The 17,768-nt window shown below is 48.2% G+C and overlaps 4 protein-coding genes across 4 annotated transcripts; 3 read left to right on the top strand and 1 right to left on the bottom strand.

The window, feature by feature from the left end:
- The first annotated feature begins 423 nt into the window (after window positions 1–423).
- On the top strand, window positions 424–3,026 carry LOC119377804 (very low-density lipoprotein receptor-like). The gene is made up of 3 exons (XM_049411650.1): window positions 424–1,398; window positions 1,439–1,512; window positions 3,016–3,026. Exons 1-3 carry the CDS (start codon window positions 458–460, stop codon window positions 3,024–3,026), a joined length of 1,026 nt encoding a protein of 341 aa, XP_049267607.1. The 5' UTR covers window positions 424–457.
- Window positions 3,027–3,183: 157 nt separating this feature from the next.
- Window positions 3,184–4,932, top strand: LOC119377805 (low-density lipoprotein receptor-like). The gene has a single exon (XM_037647111.2). The coding sequence runs from the start codon at window positions 3,405–3,407 to the stop codon at window positions 4,176–4,178; it is 774 nt and encodes a 257-aa protein (XP_037503039.1). The 5' UTR covers window positions 3,184–3,404; the 3' UTR covers window positions 4,179–4,932.
- A 4,025-nt stretch (window positions 4,933–8,957) lies between these two features.
- Window positions 8,958–9,512, top strand: LOC119377815 (low-density lipoprotein receptor-like). The gene has a single exon (XM_037647121.1). It carries the CDS (start codon window positions 8,958–8,960, stop codon window positions 9,510–9,512), a length of 555 nt encoding a protein of 184 aa, XP_037503049.1.
- A 4,187-nt stretch (window positions 9,513–13,699) lies between these two features.
- Window positions 13,700–15,140, bottom strand: LOC119377803 (very low-density lipoprotein receptor). Its single transcript, XM_037647108.1, has one exon. It carries the CDS (start codon window positions 15,127–15,129, stop codon window positions 13,933–13,935), a length of 1,197 nt encoding a protein of 398 aa, XP_037503036.1. The 5' UTR covers window positions 15,130–15,140; the 3' UTR covers window positions 13,700–13,932.
- Between the last annotated feature and the right edge of the window lie 2,628 nt (window positions 15,141–17,768).

Genomic DNA, 17,768 nt, shown 5'->3' on the forward strand with positions numbered 1-17,768 from the left:
CAGGACCTGTCTCGAAACAGAATTCAAGTGCGGAGAAGGCGGTCGCTGCATCCCGGCAAACTGGCGCTGTGACGGTGACCGCGACTGCGCCGACGGGTCTGACGAAGCCAGTGGGACGTGCGGAGATACTCCGCCTTGCAAAACGGGCGAATTCCCCTGCAATACTACAAGCAATGGATCACTGACGTGCCTGTCAACGGCACGGCGGTGCGATGGACAACGTGACTGCGAACACGGTACAGATGAGAGGGGTTGCACGGCGTTGAAATCCTGCAGCGAAGAACAGTTCCAGTGTAAGAACAGCGGACAATGCCTCCCAGTAAGGTGGACGTGCGACGGCTCTCAGGAGTGCGAGGATGGGTCCGACGAAGACGTCGAAATGTGCAGAAACGTCAAGATCTGCCATCCCAACAACTTTGTTTGCTCGGGAGTCACAGGTGGTGTCATATGTGTGCCAATGGAGCGGCGTTGCGACGGAAAACGCGACTGCGCCGACGGCACGGACGAAGGGAACTGCATGACGCCAAGCCCGTGCACGGAAGGACAGTTCGCGTGCAAGGACGGTCAATCGTGCATTCCTGTGATCTGGATGTGTAACGGTGACCGAGACTGTTGGGACGGCTCAGACGAAGATGTCAACGTCTGCAACGAGCATACAAGGTGCCCTGAGGACCGGTTCGTGTGTAATTCGGCGCAAAGAGGTTACAGATGTCTTCCTGCGGCGTGGCGTTGCAACGGATACCATGACTGCAGAGACGATTCCGACGAGGCCAATTGCACTTCCAAGATTTGCAAAGAGAATGAATTCGAGTGTGAGGAAAGCGGAGAATGCATACCTGCGAGTCAGCGTTGTGACGGTGAAAACAACTGTGAAGACTCCTCGGATGAGCGCAACTGCACTGCCGAGAAAATGTGCCCCGAAGGACAGATTTCTTGCAAAACGAAGAGCCGCTGTATAATGGCAAAATGGCTGTGTGACGGGGACTCCGATTGCCCTGACGGCTCGGACGAAGTTAACTGCACATCCATACGAACGTGTGCCGAAAACCAGTTTGCCTGCAAGGATAACGCTGACTGCCTACCAGAGAATTGGAGATGCGACGGTGACCCTGACTGTTCTGATGGCTCTGATGAAGCGAACTGTACATCCATACACATTTGTTCACTCGCAGAATTTGCGTGCAAAGACAATGGTGCCTGCATTTCGGCAAAGTGGCAATGTGATGGTGACCCTGACTGTGCGGATGGCTCGGATGAAGTAAACTGTACATTTAGGCACACTTGTTCAGACACAGAATTTGCCTGCACGAGCAGTGGCCACTGCATTTCGGAAACCTGGCGATGTGATGGTGACCGTGATTGTTCCGATGGCTCCGATGAAGTAAACTGTACATCTGGGTACACATGTTCAGGCACACAATTTGCCCTGTAAGAGCAGTGGCCATTGCATTCCAGAGACCTGGCAATGTGATGGCGACCCGGACTGTGCGGATGGCTCCGATGAAGCAAGCTGTACATCTAGGCACACTTGTGCACATACAGAATTTGCCTGCAAGAGTAGTAGTCATTGCATTTCGTTAACCTGGCGATGTGATGGTGACCGTGACTGTTTGGATGGGTCTGATGAACTGAACTGTACATCTAGGCATACATGTTCAGGCACACAATTTTGCCTGCAAGAACAGTGGCCACTGCATTTCGGAAACCTGGCGATGCGATGGTGACCGCGATTGTTCCGATGGCTCCGATGAAGTAAACTGTACATCTCGGCACACATGTTCAGACACACAATTTGCTTGTAAGAGCAGTGGCCATTGCATTCGAAAGACCTGGCAGTGTGATGGCGACCCGGACTGTGCGGATGGCTCTGATGAAGTAAACTGTACATCTAGGCACACTTGTTCACACACAGAATTTGCCTGCGAGATAGTGGTCATTGCATTTCGTCAACCTGGCGATGTGATGGTGACCGTGACTGTTTCGATGGGTCTGATGAACTGAACTGTACATCTAGGCATACATGTTCAGGCACACAATTTGCCTGCAAGAACAGTGGCCACTGCATTTCGGAAACCTGGCGATGCGATGGTGACCGCGATTGTTCCGATGGCTCCGATGAAGTAAACTGTACATCTGGGCACACATGTTCAGACACACAATTTGCCTGTAAGAGCAGTGGCCATTGCATTCGAAAGACCTGGCAGTGTGATGGCGACCCGGACTGTGCGGATGGCTCCGATGAAGTAAACTGTACATCTAGGCACACTTGTTCACACACAGAATTTGCCTGCGAGAGTAGTGGTCATTGCATTTCGTCAACCTGGCGATGTGATGGTGACCGTGACTGTTTCGATGGGTCTGATGAACTGAACTGTACATCTAGGATACTGTTCAGGCACTCAATTTGCTAGGACAGTGGCCACTGCATTTTCGGAAACCTGGCGATGCGATGGTGACCGCGATTGTTCCGATGGCTCCGATGAAGAAAACTGTACATCTGGACACACATGTTCAGGCACACAATTTGCCTGTAAGAACAGTGGCCACTGCATTTCGAAAACCTGGCTATGCGATAGTGACCGTGATTGTTCCGATGGCTCCGATGAAGTAAACTGTACATCTAGGCACAGCTGTTCAGGCACAGAATTTGCCTGCAAGAGCAGTGGCCATTGCATTTCAGCAACCTGGCGATGTGATGGCGACCCTGACTGTTTTGATGGCTCTGATGAAGCCAACTGTACCTCCACACAGCTTTGTTCAGAGACGGAATTTGCGTGCAAGGACAATGGGCACTGCATTTCGGCAACTTGGCGATGCGATGGTGACCCTGATTGTTCTGACAGATCTGATGAAATGAACTGTACTTCCTCCCGCACTTGTTCAGACAACGAATTTGCCTGCAAAGACAATGGTCATTGCATTTTTGCAACATGGCAATGTGACGGTGACCGTGACTGCACTGATGGCTCCGACGAAGAAAATTGCACATCTGTGCTAACTTGTCCTGACACGCAGTTGGCCTGTAAGGACAATAGCCATTGCATTATAGCCACATGGCAATGCGATGGTGACCCCGACTGTTCGGACGGCTCCGATGAAGTGAACTGTACATCTTCCCGCGCTTGTCAAGACACAGAATTTGCTTGTATGAACCACGACCATTGCATTTCGGCAACATGGCAATGTGACGGTGACGCTGACTGTCCCGACGGTTCGGACGAGGATGGTGACATATGCAAAGAAGGCTTTAATTGCCCGCCTGAGAAGTTTGCTTGCAAGATTCGTGATAAATTTGTGTGCGTTCCCACAGTCAGGAAGTGCAACGGTGATATCGATTGTGATGACGCCATCGACGAGAAGAACTGCACCCAACCGAGATATGCTCAGACAATGAGTTCAGATGCATGGACAGAACCCAATGCATACGTGTAGCGTTGCGGTGCGATGGAAAACGCGATTGCAAAGATGGGACAGACGAAGATGCAGTGGCGTGTTTAAACAAAACGTCCTGCCCTTCTGGACAATTCACTTGCAGAAGCACCCTCGAGGGCTCGGCGACGTGCTTGCCCAGGACCTTCCTATGCGATGGTTTCAAGCACTGCGTCGACGGCTCTGATGAAGACTGTTGCGAAAGCAGGATCTGCGATCCAGGAGAGTTTCGTTGTGACGGAGGACAATGCATTTCCCAGCACAGCACATGCGACGACAAGCGCGACTGTCAAGATGGATCGGACGAAAACTTGATGCTATGTCTCGCGTACAAGTCAATCTGTCCTTCGCCGCAGATGCCCTGCAATTCACTGAACGGTAGCCTCATCTGCGTCGACGAATCTCGAAAGTGCGACGGTCATGTAGACTGCAAGAATGGCATCGACGAGAGATTTGACTGCGCAGCGTTGGCCTTCAATTGTCGGGGAAGCTTCTTCCGCTGTGATAATCGAAGGTGCGTGCCGAATGGCTGGAGGTGTGACGGTGATGATGACTGTTTCGACGGAAGTGACGAAAAAGGCTGTGCTGACAACGACGACGAACGTCTCGTGAATTGCCCAGTGACCGAATTTGCGTGCTCCTCGGGTACGGCTTGCGTTGCGCTCAACTTACGTTGTGACCACCGTACCGACTGTCCCGATGGATCCGACGAGATTGACTGCCCTACCGATTTATTCAATTTCTTGTGAGGCCACGTGTGTTCCAAGGCTGGGCTACAGAGTTTGTGCGCTTTTCTACGAGGCTTCGCTTTTGTGTGTGCGTGTGTGTGCATCCCAATTAGAAAAGCTGAGCAGTGAAGCTGTTAGTGCAGTTCTCACTTCCCCCTGGAGTCTTGTTCACCTCAATGAAGCTTCACTATTTTCGTATCTGGTTTTGTACTGTCCGATCGGCTCATCATTCTACTCTAGGACAGCAACGAGCTTTCAGCTGCCTAGGCAGGGCACTGCTCCTGGTTTGGTAACTCCAAAGGTATATTATCAATTGCAGGACAGTACTATCGAGTATTGCAGTACTTACGTAATCTTTTCACGTAAATTGAATCGTGAATGCGGCTTAATGCTATGCCAGAAGTGTCTGACCTACAATCAAAAATACCTACGGACTCACAGAGGGCGTGTTTGAATTGCCAAAGGGGTAGGATAGGCGCAAAGGCGTACAAAAGTGACTATAGAGCGAATAAAAGCTTCGGAATTGAATACACCCATACCATAATCTGAGTTCTTGCGGCAAAAACTGTAGCATGAATGAGAAACTAGGGAAGCCAAGGTGAATTGCGAGGAATTGTTGCAAATTAGTTTCTGGTGGCTATAAGAACATCTTTATCCATTTCATTAACTTTGTTACTCTGAGTCTTGGATGTGCTCTGAGCTTTCCGTTGCGTGTCTTATCTTTTATAATTTCTATGTTAATATTCTATCTTTGTGATCAATAAACCATTCCAATGCTATTATTCCTCGCCTGTGTTTATACTGTATGTGATACATAACTGACGCCATTTTGTTGGCATATGTCAAATGGCAATGTTAGCAGAACATTTTTGATCCTGCAAGGAGAGAATGCATTTTAAGAAAGTTAGGTTTTTACGCGGACAGAGGAAGAATTTTGTGCTCCAGTTGTTTCTGCTGTGCCGTTATACATCTGCGTACTCGGCATTTGCCACGTAGACATTTTGAACAGCGAAGCTTTTTAAGCCGGCGGTAAATGTTTGATGTATGCAATGTATACAGAAAAAAATCATCATCATCTACCGGCACGTGCTCTCATCATTCTGTTTACAGCAACAAGAGCTTTATTTGGGCGAGTTCTCTTTACAGTGAAGATGTCTAAGTTATCATGAACCGACACGCACTCTCTTCATGAACTGTCACGCGCTATATTAACTCTGTTTACAGTGAACCTGTTTAAGATATTGGTAACCTGTGCTCCGTCGCGCAAAACTCCTCAGGTGGGTATGCGCCACAGGAATTGGGCAAGCCCCACTACCCAGTACAGCAGGTGTGAGCGTTAAAAGAAAGCTATGCTCGGCGAAGTGGAGCACGTGAAATACTTGAAAGAGAGAGATGGAGAAAGATAGAGAAAGAGAAAATAGTGAGAGAGAAAGGACAGATAAAATAAAAGTGATAAAAAGAAAGAGAAAGGGAAAAAATGACGAAACTTGCACTATGTCGCGCAAGGCTTGAAACAGCGACGCTGAACGATTCTGAAGTCTAACAAAACAGCCCATAACCTAGAAACAACCTAACAACAACTAGCTAGAGCCCAGCAACAACCTAGAAGCAACCAAGAAAACAACGTAGCTAAGAGACTAGCAACTACCTAGAAACAACTTAGCTTCATCTCATTAAGCCTGAAAACGACCTAGAAGTAACCTAGAAACAACCTAGCATCACCTAGCTAAAGCCTACAAATAACTTAGAGGCAACCTAGAGGCATATTGCAGCAAGACTGGCAACTGGGCAAGTTTGTATGTATCCATATTTCAACTTTTTAGCACGTGCAAAAGACCACGCCCTAAACACTCAAACCGAAGATTTTTTTCATTATTTATTTCCTCGATTTTTCTGTCACGGACAAGACGATGATTTTTCTCTCACAAGACTAGACGATTCCAGCACCGGAAAAGTATGCACAGCCGCATATGAAGATCTTGAAGCGCAATTTATGTCGATACCGCATTTTCCCGCATATAACCCACCCCTGCAAATAACCTCGCATTCCCAACTGCAAACGGCAGAAAAATACAAAATTAAAAGAAAAACCGCCAGTTGCCGTGAAGGCGCCTTCCTTTCCTTATCATGAGCAGTGCCGTGAAGCCAACTTGCGCGTGAGAATTTTAATTGAAAATGCAACACTAGCATAAAAGTTGTCTATCGAATTATCCGATATATCGAACTAATTCCTGTTTTTTTTTTTTGTTCCACTATTTCGATATATATGAGTTCCATTGTATTGCTAGAAAAGTATTAAAGAAATACACTAACCGCTTAACCCCATTTTCTGAGCGCCCTCGCAAGACGAGTACTGGAACCGTCACAGCCGTGCGCCTACTGACGCCTAGTTATGACTGCGCCCCGCGTAGAAGTCAAACCGGTAAAAGCTGCACTCTTTAATGGGCGAATATGTACCCAACAAGGCAAGCAACACTCATAGTACTATGATTGCGGTGAGCACACCAGAATCTGATCTGCGGGTGATACGCTTCGCATATTACCCATAATATACATCCTAATTCTAGTTTGTAATGCAAACCTCAAAATGTAAACAAAACATGCATGTTTCTGCTTAATTCGGATACAGATGATTCGCGCTGCCTTTCCAATTGTTTGACATTATCTTTATTTGATCTCAACAGAGGTGTTAATGCTGAATTTTCTGTAATCCTTCTCTTCTATATTGCGATGACTTCCGCCGGTCAAGCTGCGTCGGCAAAAGACGCCATCCTTGCGCTTAAGCAGTCCTTACTTTCTCCTTTGGTTTTTCGCTGTCGAAGCTTTTTTTCCAAGCAGGAAAGTTAAATAAACGAGCTAAATTGAAACGACAGATTAGCAAATTCGATCACAAAGTCAGAAGGGTCCGAACCATCGTACATTCCCAAAGGTCTTCAGCAACTTCGCAGAGTGGCAAACGAATTCATTCACATTGTGATGGGGGTAAATGCAATTAGCTGATAATGTAAAACAAATGCTTACGGCGTCCCCTCAACTCTGACATTGAATGACGCTCATAGGTGACGTTACACGTTCGTACATACTTACAAGAAATCGCAGAGACAATGCCTGCACAAACAACTGGACGAATACTTGCCCATGTTTAAAAAACAAGCCTCACTTGAACCGACAAAGGATTCTTGCAGCAACATCCGCGAGATCACAACGTTGTATCGTATTCTTAGAAGCAATTTCCCGTAGTACCGCAAGCAGTAGCACCCTTCGAGGTCTTCCTAGCGGAAGTCCTGCCCTTATCAGCGTTCGTAACGAGGAAAATATTACGAATCAGAAAAAGTTCTGTTGCTACCCAGAAGAGCTTTCTTGAAACAGCGGTGACTCTAAGTTATCAAAGCACAGGAAACGTTCCTCCCTCTCATGCAAGTAACGCTGTTCAGGCAGGAGCAAATAGTCGAAGAGTGCTCCTTAGTAAAGAGGCTGCGACGTTCAGTGCTGCAGACCACTCTGCGCTAGCGGATAAAAGGCGCGGTCTTATACAGTTCGTATATGGTCTATATACATCAGTGAATGCCAAGAGGCCACCATGGCCGCCTCACCCCGCAGAAAGCTTACGTCGCTGCGTTCAACGTTGATGTCGTTGTTCATTATCGCCACAGCTCTGGCGACAGCGGCACCTTTCTCTCTGACTAAAATAGCTGGCACAAGAGAAAGATAAAAATAGAGAAGTGAGAAATAAAGAAAGCGATAGAAAGGAAGAGGAAGTTAAAAATCGAGAGAAATAAAGAAAAGACATAAAAACATAGAAATACCGAGAAAGATACAGAAAGAGAGAAAAAGACAGAAAGAAACAGACACGAAAAAAAAGATAGAAAAAACAGAGAGAAAGATAGAAATAGAAAGAGAGAGACAAATAAAGAGAAACAAAGTAAGAGAGAGAAAGAAAAGAAAGAAACAGAAATAAGAATACAAAAAGCGAGAAAGCGAAAGGCGCCAAAGGCCACGCGTTTGCTCGCAGGAATCTGAAACGTCGTGAGTTTCTCGAATGATACGCGTCGACCAATGCTCAAATATCTTTTTTTTTTCGATTTCTCGGAGATCGCAATACATAGGGGCCGACCTATATTCGTACTCGAGCTATTGGCGACTCAATACGAAATTTCTTCTGACAGGCCCGACTCCAAAATATCAAAGTATAGAAGCCAGCCCACCCTGAGACGACATAACGGCCGTTGCGACAAAGTGCTGCAATCGGCGGACCATCCTTCCTACATAAGCCGCCAAGGTCACAGTGGCACATCGCCAAGCGATAGAAGCGCAGAAGCAATGACTTGTATATAATAGTTTCAGTCCCGTCAACACCCAGCAGTCGACGTTCAGTATGGCCACTTCGCGCAGCACGCCTGCGTCGGTTCCATCAACGTTGATTCCCCCGTTCATCATTGTCGTCGTTCTAACAAGCGCCGCATCGCCTTTCACTGTGAACAGAATAGGCTACCCCACCACCTATTCGTGCTGGTTGAACACATTCCAGTGCGTCGGAGACCGAAACCTGGTGCGAAGGACGCGGCTCTGCGACGGCATTTGGGACTGCAGGGACGGTTCGTGCGAGACGGACTGCCACTCGAACAGAACCTGTCTAGAGAGTGAATTCCGCTGCGAACGAGACGGGAGACGCATTCCGGTCGCCTGGCGCTGCGACGGGTTTCGGGACTGCGCGGACGGATCGGACGAATCCGACGAGATGTGCCACGAAGGTGCGACTTCTAGTACGATATTTGCTGCGGCCCCATTAATTTGGGAAGTATGGTCTGCCATACGGCACCGTGGTGCGGCGGCAAACGCAACTGCACAGAAGACCCGGACAAGTTCGCGATACTCCAGGTGATTGACGCGTGTCCGCCAGGGCAGTTCTCTTGCCGAACAACTATCGAGGGCCCGGAGGCGTGTCTGCAGATGACATTCAAGTGTGACGGTCAGACGCAATGCATCGATGGCTACGACGAGGCAGACTGCGAAAAGAGCATCTGCGAAGACGATGAGATTCGCTGTCGGGGTAATGACGGGCGCTGCGTTTTCAAGCGGTACATATGCGACGGCAAGCGTGACTGCCGAGACGGATGGGATGAGAGTGAGACGTTATGCTTCCTGTACAAGCACTGCCCTCGCGGCCAGCTGCCCTGCTCCTCGCAGAACGACAGCATTATCTGCGTCGACGAAGCGCTAAGGTGCGAGGAACCCGCGCAGTGCAAGAACGGAAGCAGGGATAGCCGCCTCTGCGACGATCTCGCGTCCCAGTGGCTGGGAAGCTTCTTCCACTGCGCTAACGCCAACCTTCGCCTGCCTCCATTTTCACGGTAGGGCAAGTGCTCCCGAATTCTGCGTGCTCGAGCCCTCCACCACGGCGTCTCTCGTAATCAGATCGAGGTTTTGGGACGTTAAACCCCAGATATTATAATTATTATTATTATTATTATTATTATTATTATTATTATTATTATTATTATTATTATTATTATTATTATTGTTTCCTCTGTACCTTATCTATATTCCCCCTTTCTCACTTCACGCGTGTAGGGTAACCAGCCAAGGTATATATATATATATATATATATAACCGCTGAGATACCAGAGAGAGGGAGAAAAGAAATGAGGGGTGTGAAAGGTGGGGAGGTTAACCAAGCACGGGCTCGGTTGGTTACCCTACACGTGTGGAGGAGGAGGAGGAATAAACGTTTATTGTACGAAACGGTGTCGCGGTGCTAGTCCCGCGTCTACCCTAGGTGGGAGGTCTCCTCATTCCAGGAACCCTCTGGCCTTCGCTGCCTCTTTGGCCCTGGCGACGCCAGGGCCTCAGAGGACCTGGACCAACACGTGTGGAGTGGAAAATATTAGATAAGGTACAGAGGAAAGAAGAAGAGTAAGCGAAATTCGGAAGCACTTGCCCTACCGTGAAAATTGGGGCAGGCGAAGGTTGGCGTGTGCGCGCCTGACGTGCTACTTTCCTTCCTTCCTTCCTTCCTTCCTTCCTTCCTTCCTTCCTTCCTTCCTTCTTTCCTTCCTTCCTTCCTTCCTTCCTTCCTTTCTTTCCTTCTATCGCACTGCGCAATACACCCTTCTATTTGTCGCCTCCATTCATTCCGGGAATGGGACCTTCATCCACGTTCTTAGAAGCAGAACATTTCTGTCGCCACAGGCAACAACGACGGTCATTCGTTCATACACAGGCGGCAGTGAAATGACGAAACGTGAAATGACAACTCGCCTCCGTAAAAGATTAGATTGCCGCATCTGAAACGGCTGACGGCCGACAAGCGCGCGATCGAGAGAGCATCAATTATTGGAAAACGGCGCCTACGAATACGCATGCGACCGGCGCACCTACGAGGGTTCGTGAAGTCCTGTCGACTTCAAGAGGCTTTCATGGTCTTCTGCATGTACGAAAGCGTACGGCGTAGGCCACGGTCCCAGGATTTCGTGCTCCAAGAGTGGTCTCGCGTCAAGACGCTGGAGTTTAGCTTGTAGAACACATTATAACGCGGAACTCTCGTATATTAGTACAAAGGGTTTTGATACCGCTCAGCATTTAATGCGAACAAAGTTTGGGATATACCTGTCCGCTGAAATGTATGACAAGCAAACGAGACGTATAGGCAAGGGCAGAAATATTTTGAGCTGCTTATTCGCGGCTCGCTTCACGACGTGATTTTCAGAGACACATGCTCTCCCTCATAATGTAGGTAAACGTTAAACTGTAAAGTGAACTTTGCTTTGCACAAAAGTCAATGTGACAGTTACTTGGTTAAAATAGCAGATTTATTGCATGCAGTAAATAAGTGTAGTCCTACACTTTTTTTGTTACGTTACTATCATCATAGTAACGTAACAAAATAGCACACGCAGAGCAAGCCTTAGAGCAAGTCAGAGGCATTAAAAAAAGTGCCCAGCTTGCTGTAGTGGCGCAAGGCCGGGACCATCAGCGGAACTTGAGTGCGACTTAGCTATGTTTGTATGTAATGCCAAGCTTTTGCTAGAGATATTAAGTTTTTGCTAGGCACAATATTAATGAGAACCAACCGACAATAATGCCAAGGAAAGTATAGGAGATGTTACTTGTAATAATTGGGATATAAATGTGAAGAAAGTGAAGTGGACTAAATGATAACTTGCCGCCGGCAGGTACCGAACCTACGACCTCCGTAGTAGTAGTACTTAGTATGGCTAGACTTGGCGAGACATGTCATGTGACTTCCTTTTACGCGATGTTGTGATTTTAGTCAAGTGACTGGCTGTCACGTGGTTTTTGGCGGGAACACGTCACGTGACTAGTTGTTACGGGATTTACGGTGGGAACATGTCACGTGACTAGGTCTTACGTGACGTTTCGTAATTTTAGTCACGTGACTAGACGTTGCGTGCTGCTACGTGATTTTTAGCCACTCGAGTAGCTACGTGGTGTTACAAGATTCCAGTCACGTGACCAGCTTCGTGATTTTTAGTCACGTGAGTGTTCTTACGCGATTTTTAGTCCCTTGACTAGGTGTTACGTGATGTTACACGATTTTAGGCGCGTCACTATAGACCTTACGTGATATTACGAGGTTTTTAGTCATTTCACTAGTTATTACGTGATGTTACGTGATTTTTAGTCGCGTGACTAGAGGTTACGTGACGTTACGTGGTTTTGACTCACGTAACAGACTCGCTAATCATACCTATTGTATTCCCCGCCGGTCAAATCGGCGCACGTGTTGCGGCAGCGAAGCAGAAGGTGAAGAAGACAAAGCCAGCGCGTCCCGGTTCATGATGATGATAATGCCTGCTCGCACTACCCGGAACAACGAAATGTTTAAGAGCTCTGCTTTTAAAAGCAAAGCCAAGCGGAGCCATGCCGATCGTTCGTCCAGGTGCTCTTATACGAACCAAAAGTTGCACCACAGAATCAGGACAAAAAGACTACGTCAATATCCGGTAATTCAGTTTCACGAGATTCTCACTACGTATTTATGTTTCCGTGACCATAGCCATGGCAATCACATTTGTGTCCGAAGTGAAAGTATCAAATATCAGAGTGTTATATAACGCACCTTTGTGACATATGGCCGGGCAGTCGAGAAGTCTTTTTTTTTTTTGTCTGAACACTGACATTTATTAGACGGATTTATAATATCGTTATTGAACTGGACAGGAAGGGAAAATAATGTTTTATAAATTCAAGTGCCAGCCCCAAAGAACAGTGTTTACATCCTTGCTTCATAAGTTCAGCATGCCACGGAAAGCATACGATACCTCCGGATTCTAAAGTTACAATATGTGGCTAAGCGATGAGCGCCACACTCTGCAAGTTTATACTAGAAGTCTTTAGGGAGTTTTAGCTTGTAACGTATACTTCTTTACGTTACCGTTACCGGATTACGTTTACCATTTTACCGGAACTCGAGTTTTAGTACAGTTTTTTAGCTGCCCAAACGTAAGCCTTTACGTACGTACGTAAACCTTTACGTTTGCGCAAACCACTAAGTGGTGATGATAACAGCATTTAAACTACATTTAATTTAGATATATTGAATTACGCTGCGGCAAAATCATAAGAGATGTTTTTAGCGTGTGCAGTATCCCGGTATAAGCGAAGGTGTGTAGCAATACCAGGTTACCGGGAGAAGGTGTCGACATCTTGTGACGCTTCGCGCAACCACAATCATGCACACGTTTGTTTTTGCTTAGTGTTCTCGAGGGGAAAAAAATGATTAAAAAGGCAACTCATTCGTAATAATGCCGCTGCAAGGCATTTACATTGGGAGTAATGCCCGATGTTTCTACAAACAATTTTGTGCTCGCCTGGTACACCTTGGCCCCGCTAGATGGCGCCACCTATCCAGCCTGTCAGCGTCTTTAGGCTTCTTACGTTTGCGGATTCGGTATTCTAGGTCGCTCTAGGCTCGGTAATCCGGCTGAAATAAGGTTATCGAGCGCACTTTGCTTATTTGACTCGTGCGGCTGGAGTCTCCGCAAAGCGGATATCGCGAGTAGCCACGAACGAAGGTGGATTTGCGAGATAGGGCCGTAAAACGTAAAGCCTCTCCGGCGAGTAGTTTACGTTCCGTAAACCTTTACGTTCCGTAAAGGTTCGCGCATGCGCAGATTCCATCCGGTATCCGGTAACACGGTAACGTAAAGAAGTATACGCTACAAGCTAAAACTCCCTTTTATCTGTAGATTCCGAAGAAGCCACGCGGATGTCTTATCTTAGCTCTATGCAATGTGTTATATTTAGAAAAAGTTGCCCCATAAATAAAAGATCAGCCGCCTCATTTCAACACCACTGGTATTCGCATAATGGGGTGTGAAAGCATAATTTCACATAACGGGTGCCGTTTGTTTCTTTTTCGGTTTGTCAGATGCTTCCGCTGCGGTTTTGCGATTTTTTGACGACTCTCTAGACCCCCGAACGGTTACAAATGCGATACGATCCGACAGATCGGGGCCGATGCATATATATATATATATATATATATATATATATATATATATATATATATGTGCCAGAGGATATGCGCTGCGCGTTTCAGGACAGCCGAAAACCGAAATAAAGCACAGCGAACGTGTTCATCACCGGAGATTTGAAACTGGTCGACTGTTTTCTTCAGGTGGACGAAATCGTAGTGATAGTACGCTGAACTCCGCTAACGTATTTTTCTCACAGACCCTGTGGAACTGAGGCCCACACACACACACGAAATAGAAAACGAACGTAGCGAAGGGGCACCAGCTTTGAGGTGCCTCAACGTAGGTGGGGCCGCACGATGTTGGACATCTCCGAAGGGCAACCTCGTTCGTCGGACTCATCGGGACAGTCCGGTCGGCTGTTGCAACGCATACTGAGCGGGATACAAGCGGTGCCCGAGGAGCAGGCAAACTCACTGACGGCGCAATTCTCCAGACGTCCTTCGCCGTCGCTGGTGGCGCAGTCCTTCTCGTCGCTACCGTCCAAGCAGTGGCGCTCATTGTCGCACCTCCAGCGTTTCGGTATGCACAAGCCGTGGGCGCAGCGGAAGAAGCTTCCGCGGCACTGGAACGCGAGCTCGCCGCAGATAATGGTCCTCTCGCACCCCGAGTGTTCGTCGCACGTTGCGGCTTCGTCTAGGCAGGTAGCGCTGTCGTTGTGGAATAAGCAGGGCAGCTGGCCCCGAGGGCAGTACTTGTGGAGGAAGCATAACTTCCAGGTCTCATCCGATCCGTCTCGGCAGTCACGCTTGCCGTCGCACATGTACCGCTTGGGAACGCAACGCCCTCCCGTGAGGCAGCGAAACTCTCCGTCCTCGCAGGTGGGCTTTTCGCAGTCGACTTCGTCGTACCCGTCGATGCATTGCGCTTGGCCGTCGCATAGAAAGGCCTTCGGCAAACACGCGTTCGGGCCCTCGGTTGTTGTTGGACAAGCGAACTGCCCGGGCGGACACGAAGTCGAAATAAACCGGTATACCGCGAACTTGACCGGTTGTTGCCGGCAGTCGAATTTGCCGCCGCACCTCGGTGTCGCGTGACAGGCGCTACTTCCCAAATTAAAGGGGCCGCAGCGAATCTCGTCCTCCTTGCAAGTCGCGCCTTCATAGCACATCTCGTCGGATTCGTCCGATCCGTCCGCGCAGTCCCGAAACCCGTCGCAGCGCCAGGCGACCGGAATGCATCTCCCGTCTCGTTCGCAGCGGAATTCACTCTCTAGACAGGTCCTGTTCGAGTGGCAGTCCGTCTCGTCCGAACCGTCCCTGCAGTCCCAAATGCCGTCACAGAGCCACGTCCTTTGCACCGGGTTTCCGTCTCCGACACACCTGAAAGTCTTCAATGAGCACGAATAGATGGCGGGGTAGCCGAGATGCCTCAGAGTGGTGTACGATGTCGCAGTTGCCAGAACAATGGCAATAATGAACGCGGGAAGCAACGTTGACGGCCCCGACGCAGTCTTGCTGCGCGTAGTAGCCATACTGGACGTCGACTGCTGAGTGGTGACGGGACCAGAACTCTTATATACGAGTCGTTGCTTCTACGCTTCTATCGCTCGGCGATGTGCCACGATGCCCTTGGCGGCTTATTTAGTAGGGACGGCTCGCCGATTGCTACACTTGGTGGCAACGGCAGTTACGTCGCGCGAGGGTGGGCTGAATGCGCCTATTCTTTGATATTTCGTAGTCGAGCGCGTTAGAAGAAATACCGTATTTACTCGCTACTTTAGGCCGAGTACGAATATAGTTTAACACCTATTGATTGTGATTAGCGAAATAAATGGCATGGTTGATCCCTCCGTCAGGGGAATCGGTATAACACGACAGTAAACATGTGCCTTCACAGGAGTAGTTGACTGATTATTGTACCTCGATATGTAAGAGCTTGTAGAATGTGTATTGGTATTTGCCCCTATAGCACCGTTTGGCGTGTATGCACTCACGTTGATGCCTAGTGTCACATATCCATCCCGAGGAGGAATATCCATGATCACGATTAAACCTTTTTACAGAGAAGCTGCTTAAGCTTTTTGTTATGCCGTAAGTCGTCGACGGAAAACTATCATCCGCTTGAACCAGCACGCGCTCTCTTCGTGCACTTCATCATCTGCTTTGCTCCCAGAACACGTGCACCGGTTGGTCCGGTGTGGGATGCAATAAGTCTGATGGGCGAGAGAATGCTTACGGAAAGAAAGAAAGAAGAAGAGAAGAGAAGAAAAACCGCATAGAATGAAGAGAGAGAAAAACTTGGCGAAAAAGATTCTTGACGAAGCAGTATTCGAACCCGCGTACTCGCGAATCCATTCACCCCCAGCGGAGCATAGCTAGCCTTCAGTCTGTATACTATAGCAAGGAGTAGGAACGGGAAGTAGAAGTGTGGAGGATTACGAGAGGCTGGCGAGGAGGAGAGAAAAACGAAGGGAGGTACGAGTACTTGAGAGAGAGGGCAGAAAGAGATAGAAAGAAATAGAAAGCAAATAGAAAGAAAGAGAAAGCAATAGAAAGAAGCGAATGAAGATAAAAGGCGAGAGAACGACTAGAGATAGAGAGAGAGAGAAAGCATGAAAGAAGACAAAGCGAGAAAGAGCTCGAAAAGGGTAAAGATTTGGAAAAGACAGAGAGAGAAGAATAGAATACAGACCAAAGAAGAAAGAAAAGAGTGCAAGCATAGCCGTGTATAGTATAGCAAGGAGTAGGAAAGAGAGGTGAGAGGGGGAAAACCTAGCCATGTCAGGAGCAGCTAGGTCCCCAGCAGCTCTGTTGTGACCCAGCCTTTCACGACTACGCAAGCTGCGCTAATTTTCGATAGCTGAAGTAATTAACATAAACCTTGACACGTCATATGGCGAATCCTACGCAAAGATGACGTCAACAAGTGCATAATAAACACTGGTACTCGATATGCACTCATTCAAAGCGCCGTTATTTGACAAGAGAAACGTCGAGGTAATGCGCTCCCCAGTGATAGGGTAACATACGCCTGTGCTCGTGCATCTACGACGCAGCCTTCCGAAAGTCGAGAGGCAGAGTTCGAAGTTCGATGCGTGAACGCGGGAAGGTGTTCTGCTTCCGGCTGGTGTCTCTCTCTCTCTATCTGCACCAAAGCACTCACTGCGCGACATAAGCCCGTCGACATAATTGCCTTTATGGGGCGCTTATCGCAGCAGTTATATTCACCGGTGCTCTCGCACTAGAAGCACTAGGCGGCGGAGAACACCATTGGTGCACGTGGAAGCTGCACTACTCTGTCGACGAGGGGTCACGGTAACACGACGCGAAAGACAAAGCACATACTGCGTTGTCACCGAACTGAATTACTGCGCGCGGCACATTGCACCGACCGTAGAGTTTCCTACAATATTTCACGGAAAGCCACCGTTGCGCTAAAACTACCGTACCGCTCTCTGTCGGCCAGGCCTTAAAGCCAGGGGGGGGGGGCAGGGGGGCCCGACTCCCCTCCATTCTGAGGAGGGCTCTCGCCCCCCCCCCCCTCCCTCCGCAGGTCACTCTATAGCCTTGCGGCACCCATTTAACAAGCGCTGGAGTTGAGATTTTCCAAAGAGTGCTTTGTGCGGGGAAATTATAACTCTCCAATTTTCCGAATAATGATTTAATAATCGCGATTATTCGGTTGATGTGGTGCGAGCAAAACAGGCAACCGTTATCGACGTACTGCTGCATGCACTTCCCCCAAGACACTGCACACGACGGGTCACCAGACTCACCACCGTGTTCGACTAAGCTTATTGACACAGCATACGGTTTCTCGAGCCACGTGAACGTGAAGCTACCTGTTCGTTAATCAGTGAAGCTTCAGCTTGGTGTCTATAGGATACCACTCAAAGAGTAGCATGTAAGCACCTTTATATATGCCAGCAGAATTTTCTGTTCTTCATTAACAGCGCCAGCGTAGCTGGCGCTGTTTGTAAAATGGCGGGCGCGACAGTGGAACACCCTTATACCGGTAATTTGCTAACTTTGATCACGAATTTAGGTCAAGTTTCTTTGGTCTCGAATTTAGGTCGATAGCTAGGTAACATAGCTAGGTAACAGCTAGATAGGTAACATTTCTGAAAAAAATGTCGACCTATGTTTGAGTAAATACGGTAGTTGTGTAGGA

This window comes from Rhipicephalus sanguineus, unplaced genomic scaffold (genome assembly GCF_013339695.2).
Source record: "Rhipicephalus sanguineus isolate Rsan-2018 unplaced genomic scaffold, BIME_Rsan_1.4 Seq568, whole genome shotgun sequence".
In the NCBI taxonomy this organism is placed as follows: Eukaryota; Metazoa; Arthropoda; class Arachnida; order Ixodida; family Ixodidae; genus Rhipicephalus; species Rhipicephalus sanguineus.